Consider the following 9,090-nt stretch of genomic DNA (forward strand, 5'->3'; position numbering starts at 1 on the left):
ACACCTGACAAGCCATATCCCCAAGATGAGAATGCACAAACTTTTGTGCAATCATATTGCACCCGATCTTTTCACGCTGCAAAGTAGGGATAGTTTTGTCTTTTTAAAATATTAAATACAGTTTATTATTGTAAAAATGAAGAAGGGGAGAAGGACCGTGTCACCAAAGTTTGATGAATAAATTCAATCAATGGCTCCAGCTAAGAACAAATCTTGAACGAGACTGGTGAGGACGTGGTCATAGAAATAGGTCTGATTTATGAGGTCGGATCGGGGTGATGTGTGGCTAAACAACAAATCTTTTGTGTTTCGGGAATCACCACCGTCCGTGTATGGCCATCATCACTAGTTTTTTTTTTTTTTTGTGTGGGTCCCACTGTTTGCACAATGAATGGACACGGACGGTGGTGATCTCAAAACACATAAATTTTGTATCACCTGATACGACCTGGACTAGTCTCTCTCTCTCTCTCTCTCTCTCACACACACACACACACACATAATATCCCACCATAGCATTACAATAAATCGTCCAACCAAGCACAGCATTCCTCCAATTGGCTTGCCAAAGTAGCATTTACAAAAAGTGGGCTTCATTTACAATTGAGAAAGTGCCGCTAGGAAAAGCACAACAAAAGGAAATAACAGGGCGGCAAAAAGATAAGGTGATGATGCCCTTCACATGTAAGCAGTGAATAAATTGGGTATTTGTAAGTTAGTCAGGTAAAGCTTTAACCCTACAGCTGATAACATCCGGGCAGTTTTACAGATCAGTGAGGCATTTGTATACCGAACGAAGCACACACAAAACCCCTTGCAGTTTCAAGCTTTTACCCACCTATACCTTTCTATAGTTGACGAGAATTTTAAAAGCAAAAAAAAAAATGGTAAAGCTTCTTGGTGAAAGCAACGATGGCGGTCACATGCCAGATGCAGAGGTTGGAGACGGGGTTGCGAGTCGCAGCCATAGCCATGGCGGTGAAGGGTCATTTGTGGCTTTCCGAGCGGTGCTGCTGTCAACCTCTCCCGCTCCTGCACTCTCCTGCACCAGCGCTGCCGCAGGTGTAGAGGCTCTGGTGCGAGCGAGCGGCTTGACGGGGGAGACTGGCTGGAGCGCGGTGGGTGAGTCTGCGGTGCCGGAGGACGCGGACGGGGGAGGGTGCGGCAGCAGCACTATATCCTCCGCGACCTGCTGCTGATGCGACGGTGAGAGGCTGCTGGCAGGAGTACCCTTGCTCGCCATGCCCGGCCACAGGAACGTGCCCTCTGGCTTGCACATCCTGAACCCGCTCGGCACGTGTGGGCCCTTGTGCTGTCGCTTCTGTTCCTCCTCGGACTTGCCTGCACCACCCAAGCTCCACTCGTCCGAACCGTTGCCACCTTCCTCGATGATCTTTCCCACGGGCTTCGCCGATTCCATCTGGTACAATATGTGCTTCATCTCCTCCTGTATAATGAAAGAGATTTTATCAAACATTTGGGTTTCATGGTTTACCTTATATCACATTCTTATCATCTAAGAAGGATGAGAGATCTTGGTGTACGTAATATGCCTAAGACATGAGACTGTTATCATTTGAAATGGTATATAAACGGATGAGAAAGTCAACATGCTGCACCTGAATTCTATTTAGTGAGGTCGATATCTCAACCAAGTGATCCTCGAGCACTGATTTCTTTCTCAACAAGCAATTAATCCCTTCCTGTAATGGAATTACGTGTTTAAGCATGAATTGAAGAATGGACATGAAAAGAAATAATTTGTGTTCACCAATAAGTGGCTGCGAAGATCGGCTCCCTGACGGCCCTCTATACTGAAGCCCAACGTGCTGGTTTCCCTCTCGTTCTTGGCTGCTGCGAACGAAGACGTCTCGGTTGAACGAAGACTGTCCAAGTCTCTGTCATCAGGAGGCAGAAAAATGCAGTCAGAAACATATTTTAGCAACCGTAACGAGACGTACCCTCTTAGTTTCGTGAAACAAACAACCAACGAAAGTGGTAATAGTACTCGACTGCAGCTCGAACTCGTACATCCTGATCTTGGCGACCTCATCCTTGAGGTGGCTGAGCTCATGAGCCTGATCAGCCGACGCGACCATCTGCTGCACCAGCTCGCCGGGCTTCCAGTCGGGGGGAGGGATCCAGAAGGGGTCGTGTATCCCGGCATCCTTCCTCTGCTGCACCAGGTTGGCCCCCTCCAGCCAGTACTCCATGGCACCCTCCGCGTTGTGCCTCCTCCTGAACCTCTCCTCGCTCCCTATCACCATGTCGGTCATGTGCTTCAGCAGGTGGTCCAGCAACCCCGTGTCCCCTATGTGCTTCCTCGCCTCCTCCCTCAGCTGCGGCCTCAGGATCGGCTTCCCCAGCACGGCCCCCTTTGCGTGCATGATATCCAGCAGCTTCAGTTGAGCTGCCTCGTACCTGTTTGAGTTATTGCATATTTAATCATATTAGAACTCAAGGCACTCCTCCCTCGGTTAATCGGTATACAAGAGGGGCCCTGCACGTTAAAGCCGCACGAGGCAGGCAGGCATCAACGTGGGCATGTATTCCACTAGTGAGGGCGCATAAACGCGTTCAGATAGCGGTGATTTGAACGTAACGAAGAGTCGACGTACGTTGGTCACATGGGAAGCAAAAGAGAATCATCACCATTAATTCATCAATAGCATACCTATTAGACGACCATCTTCCCAGTATATCCTTCTTCGCCACCTTCCTCGGACGCTCGTCTCCGGACGGGCTGCCGTCTCTGCCCCTCTTCAACTCTCTCTTCTTCGTCGTGCCGCTATGCCTGCCGCTCTCCTTCTTCATGCCCTCATTTTTTTCCGACGTCGATCCCTTGTGCTCTCCGTTGTACTGGACTTTCCGGCGAACCCCCCAAGTTGCCAGAAATCCGGGCCTCGTCTCCGGGCAGCTTGAGCCGTTGCATGGGTTGCTGTCATTCTGTGCTTCGTTGGCTGATGGCTTCGGTTTCGCGCAGTTACGCGGCGACGCCAGTGTTGGGATGACGATGCGGAGGCCTGGTCTTCTCAGCTTCAGCTCGCCGGAGAGAACCCAGAAGCTCTCCTGACGTCTCATCTGTTGGTACTCGGCGGGCGGGATCAGACGTCGGAGAACCTTTCCGGCGAGGTTTAAGCCCATGACGAACTGCTCGTCGAGTCGCGGGTGGCTGACGTTCGCATTCCGTTCCAACATGTTCTTTCCGAAGTAGTTCCTGAGTGAAAGAATGCTCGGAAATTTCACTGAGACGTTGAGCTCAGTCTTCTCCGATACCTGCATTTCCGAGAGAGAGAGAGAGAGAGAGAGACAGAGAGAGAGAGAGAGAGAGAGATTAATGGGTTTCACGATGAAGCTTGCCATAATTGCATAACTATTTTCTGATATTAAAATCTAAAAGTAAAACTAGTAGAACAATAAATTCGACACACCCAATCATTGAAACTAAAGAACAATAAAAACCCTAAATGCGCAAACTAACACGAGAAATGGACTAATGATCTTATCCCGGGAGGGGGAAAGAGCGGTAATGAAACCGTGTTTAGAATATCCATCATTTTTTTTTGTTGGAACTTAAAATGAACACAAAAGCAGTCAAGCTAATAGAGCAACCAGAGAGCAGAAGAACCACCATGGATTTCTCTAACACCAACATGAAGAAGAAGAAGATGACTAACAAACGAGATTAAAACAGAAAAATGAACCATCCATTACCAGCACGACGCGGATGGCTTTCAGTTGGATCGGCGCCTTGGGAGGAAGCCTCCCATGATCGATCTCGTAGAGACACCCATCCTTGATCGCCCCTACGAATACCATATCTCAAACCCTTCAGCTCAAACTCAAACAAACTACCAACGCACCAATCTCATTGAAAACTAAATACCATCTGCCCACCATTGTTGTATACACACTAACCCAAATAACAGTTATTATAATTGCAGCAGGCTATCAGATAGCCTCAAAACTCAAAAGAGAGAAGACGACGTTCGTATACCATTGCCCTCAGAGTTCGAATTCTCGCCTTTGAGATGTCCAGCTACGGAGGGCCTCCCCACGTCGACGTCTTCCTTTTCACGCATGCTTGCGTACTCGTTGTCCTGCCACGACCACGTGAGAAAGAACGTAAGAATGAAACACCACATCATTCTCTCTCGAGATAACTACCAACAGCAACAGAAGAGAGGAATAATCGGAAGCGTTCCCTCTTACAAGAGTGGTATGAGGGGATACGGCAGGAAAGTGTGTCGTAGCTAAAAAAGGAAAAAGAGGGGAAAAGCTATCTCACCGTCGAATCGTCGGCAGCACCCTCAGATTTGAAGGTGCCCTCCCCTCCCTGCATATCTGAGTCGCTGCGAGAGGCCCCTCCTGCGAAGAAAGCAACGTATCCGTTCGTTACCACAGAGACAATTAATGAAGGTGTCGGGAAATTCGAGTATTTTTTTTTGGGTGGGTAGAGAGGCTATACCGGTGGCCGACGTCTTCCCACGATTCCTGCGTTCCGCAGAGCGGCTCTGCACGTCGTGGTTATCAGCATCCGACATGGTGGTCATCAAGCGGCTGCAGGAGTGAGAGAGCACATGACAAACAAAAAGAGAAGAGGTTGACCTAAACGCCATTCTAGAATTGGAAGAAATTCTCAGGATGAAAATTAGTAAGAAAAAACGGAGTTGATGGAGAGTTTGGTTTCATGGATGCACTCTGGGGTTTTTGAGAGAGAGATTCAAGAATTTGTCTCTTCTCTCAGACTAATCTATCAAAGAACTAGACAGAAGGCATAGCTAAATTTAGGGTTTTGCGTAGGCTGCTGGTTATTTTTTCTGTTCTCAGATAGGTCCATAATGAGGCTTTATTTAAGCTTAGGATCAGGATTTTGGAAGTTTTTACTGTTGATCATTGCAACTCTTCAAAAGGAAACACTTACGGTATGTGATTTGAATATCAAAGTAGCTATCCTTCCTGCAGTCTCCTGCAAAATGGTGCAAGAAGGAAGATGGTCGTCAAGAAAAATCACCAACTTTGAAGTAGTGAAGAAAAAAGAGAAATCAAAGAGTAAAAACTTGCAGAAATCTGACCATGCAAATTAGAGCGAACAAGAGGAAGAAAAAAATGGCAACAATGTCAAACGGGGGATTAGTTTGCAATGTGGGAAAAATTTACAGATCAAGGAAGAAATAAGAAGATGAAAAGCAATTTTGTTTGTATGATAAACAGTGAAGTTTTGCCTGAGTGAAGAACGTGAAGAAGGCAATATTCCGAGAGGAGAAAAATAAGCAGAAAAGAAATGAAACTTGGGAAAATCAAAATATAGCGATTAGGGGTAAGAAAGGAAGAAAAAAAAAACAAGAGGGCGGGATCTGCGGTACGCTTTCATCCGAACGAAATTTCTTGGAAATCGAAAATTAAGTACAGAACTTCACTGGGGACGGGACTATTAAAAGGAGAAAATATCTATTTTTCTATCCAAGAAACAAGACAAAATTAGAACGAAATATAAAAAAACCCTAAACTTCCTTTTATTATGAGAAAAAAATATGAAAATGACTGATTTATATCTGGAGAATCTCTGTTGTTTGGAAGAACAATGAATTCCAAAAAGAATTTCTTTGAGAAATCCTTCGTTTCTGATATATATATATACAAACTGCCATCGAAATTCAAGTAAAATTTTAGAAATAGTTAGAACAAGAACCATATCGTTCCAGAATTTCACATGAAAGAAATCCTTAGGTTTCAAAATCTTGAGAATAGATGAAATCGACGTCTTTAAATCTCAGCCAAGAAAATGAATCAAAATCTCTAAATAACTACTAAAGAGAATCATTATGAAAACAAAAGAGCGGAAATATAAACAGAAAATACAGCAAAAAGATGCCTCGGCGTTATACCGAATCTTTAGCAAGAACATTGCTTCTTCAGATTTCGTCAGATTTTCTTCAAAAAACAGGAAGACAAACGTTTATAAAAAGATTTTTTCACAGTAAAAGCTTGAGATATATCAGGTTACTATTGATAAACAGGAAAAACCCAAAAAAAATCACCATTTTGGACGAAAGAAAGAATGATTGCTGAAAAAAATTACTTGATACCGATCGCTCAAAAACTAGATACACACAATGCTTACTAGTAAGAGAGAGAGAGAGAGAGAGAGCTGCTGAAACAAGAAAACTTACTGAACACCGAAAGCATCAAACCAGTTTCTTCTCTCTTCTTCTTTTCTCCCGCAGAGAGAGAGAGAGAGAGAGAGAGAGAGAGGAAGTGCGAGTCTCTCAGAGCTCAAATGACGAGAAAGTGAAAGGCTACGGTGGTATTTATACGGGGCTTCGAACCTTCGACCTCAGGGTGCTTGAGAGGCCTTCGGCCAACGTCGCTATGCCATCACCCGTAGGACCATGAGCTTCCGTAATCATTACCATATCCCAACTTTCGGTGACGTGGCCGTTCGTGGTAGGCCCCACGACCGCGGAATAAATTTCTAAGTGCAAACGTTACCCCAATTCGGAAGTGATTCACGGAACTGCCCTTATGGGAAAAACTGGGCCGTGCCGTCAGTGGTTATCGTGTAATTGTTTGGTGCAAACGGGGGTGATGCTTCAGATATTTTGAGTTCGGGTAGCCTTGGTTTGTTACAAACGGAATGACTTGCCACGCTGGGGCGATAGGATGTCAGAGGGCCCTCCCTCGCACGTGAAATAGACGATTGCTTCGCACGTGTGCGAGATTTGGCACCGGCAATGGCTGGGTGGGACCAGGGCGTGCTGCTCCGGTGGGTCTGGGTTCGGGTTGTGTGTGTAGTCAGCCAAAGAATAGGTGCGAGTCAACGCCAATAACTCGGTCTGATTCTGGTCCTTGATCTGCATAGAGTTGGCTGAGTTTAGTTTAATCACAAGCGTGGGACTGGTCTCAACCTTCAGGTTCATGATTTTTTTTCCTTGCAGGTGCATGATGGGATGGGTTGGGTTGGGCCGGGCTCGGAGCTTGCATTGTCAAATTGAGTGTCAAGCACATGACCGCTATGTTGGCTCGAGCTTACAGCGAAAAAAATTTGATCAGGTGCACGTTGACTTGGTTCTTTGACTTTAAAAGTAGCTATGCAAGGACTTGATGGGTTTTGACCATTTCCCTAATTCTCTAAGGGTTGGTTGGGCTGCGCCTTTCTAATTTGCTTGAGATTCATAATCACATAGGTTAATGAGATTTACTTTCTCACCGCTTAAGCCAAGATTCGTGTCGTATCAGCCCAAAATCAATTGGCAACAAGCCAATTCGACCATCAACCGATTTTTAATATTTTAACAAATTTTTTCTTAATTTTTAATGATTTTTTGCATTAATTAAAGAAAAAATGTCTGATTCCGATCAATTCACATCAGAATATCCAAATCGACCCGGTTCTCTGAATCATTTAAAAAATTGAAACAGGTCCGATGCCGATATTGTCAACACTGGTCAAAAACCTCTCCGAGTGGGGAACTCCTGCTTGGACAATAAACCGTGGGTGAGGGACTTAGCCCACGAAGACCCTCATCAAGATTTGTCAAGGCTGACAAAAAGTGGATTCGAACTTGAGACGTTTGGGATAGCGTGGTTGATCGCAAGCTCCCCACTCTAGCTATGTGGGCAAGCTCGTGATGAGCCATTGTTCAAGAATGTTGGTGCGGACAAACACATAATACATGATATTTTCTTAAGAATTTCTTGAAAAAATAAAGTTTTTCGTATTGCAAGATTTTCCCTCGTTGAGAACCAATACCATCGATATTTCAAAAAAATGTTATAAACGTAACGGATATAATTCAATGGACATTATTTTGCTATTAAAATTGTTGTATTTTCAAAAGAACTTCTATTTTAAAAATATCAAAATTTCAACAAATTATCATGTGAAATTCATATTAAAAGCCTTTTTTAGAACAAAAATTATATTATTTTATATGTTTATTATCTTGTTTGATTTGTATTTTATATTTTTTAGATGTCAATATTATATGAGATTTTGAGGATAAGTCAGATTTTTGAAACTGTCAAGAGAATGAGATTTGTGACTGTGATGATTAATTGTTGAATTAGAAAATTAAGGGTCTTTTAGATTTTATATGTATATTATACTTTTTTCAGTGTCAATATATTCCACGAGATTTTTTGAAACTATCACTAAATAATTTGTTCTGTAAGGCCTTGTTTTTCTTTCTTACCCTTCCTGTGGGTACTCGCAGGCCACTGTCCTGAATCAGAAGATATCACTCAGATGTTTATTATGTCATATATTTAATTTTTTGAGTGACTTACTGAAATGAATCTAGTAAGAGCAGTTCACAACCGTGAGAGATCTTACCAGTGATTACTAAAAATGGGATGCATCCAAAACTTTTATGAAAGACATGAACATACCTTCCTAAGACAATAATGGTAGTAAGGCTCCTTAAGCTCCGACGACTAAGAACCAAATGAGCTTTCTCACTCTAAAAGAATTTAACATAGTCCATCAAAGTGTGTACCACCTAATCTCTCTAAGGTAAGCCCAAAAATAAATGAGTTATTGAGTTTTTTTTATTAAGAGCAAGGGTTCATTGCATTTTATCACGTGTCATTTATCATTTGACCTTTTTTAGCGAAATACACATGCATCCGTTCTGAGGTAATTTTTTACAATTGCTCTTCCTGACCAAGTATCCATGTATTCGCTTTGAGGGTAACTTGCCACAATTGCTTTTATGGGAAGAGCATCATACCGCCCATTCATGACAATTACACAATTTATTAGCATATTGATGTTGATAATCCATTTAGTATGTCCTTGATACCTTTAAACCAATTGAGCATTTATACTCCCGCATTCGCTCTAGGGTAATTTTATGTGTGCATGTATGTTTTTCATAACTTGATGCACTTTTGACACTATATACATTATCATCGCATGCCACGTAACATATTTGTGCACTTATGTCACCACATTGGTTCTTTTAAACCACTTGCTCATTCATGTGTGCATGTATAATTTTTATGACTTATTGTACATTATCATAATGATACACATTATAACACCATGACTGAATTTAAAGCTTAGCATTCAAAAGATGTTCACAAAAG

The 9,090-nt window shown here is 43.1% G+C and overlaps 1 protein-coding gene across 1 annotated transcript; it reads right to left on the bottom strand.

Annotated features, from left to right (window-relative positions):
- Positions 1-919: 919 nt before the first annotated feature.
- LOC149847854 (protein DYAD-like) lies at positions 920-4,544 on the bottom strand. Its single transcript, XM_090002526.1, has 8 exons — positions 4,469-4,544; positions 4,289-4,368; positions 3,998-4,100; positions 3,715-3,806; positions 2,675-3,276; positions 1,992-2,421; positions 1,719-1,898; positions 920-1,447 (listed from the first exon to the last, which is right to left on the bottom strand). The coding sequence occupies exons 1-8, from the start codon at positions 4,542-4,544 to the stop codon at positions 920-922; spliced, it is 2,091 nt and encodes a 696-aa protein (XP_089858652.1).
- Between the last annotated feature and the right edge of the window lie 4,546 nt (positions 4,545-9,090).

The sequence above is a fragment of the Nuphar pumila genome, chromosome 1 (genome assembly GCF_984573655.1).
Source record: "Nuphar pumila chromosome 1, dmNupPumi1.hap1.1, whole genome shotgun sequence".
Lineage (NCBI taxonomy): Eukaryota > Viridiplantae > Streptophyta > Magnoliopsida > Nymphaeales > Nymphaeaceae > Nuphar > Nuphar pumila.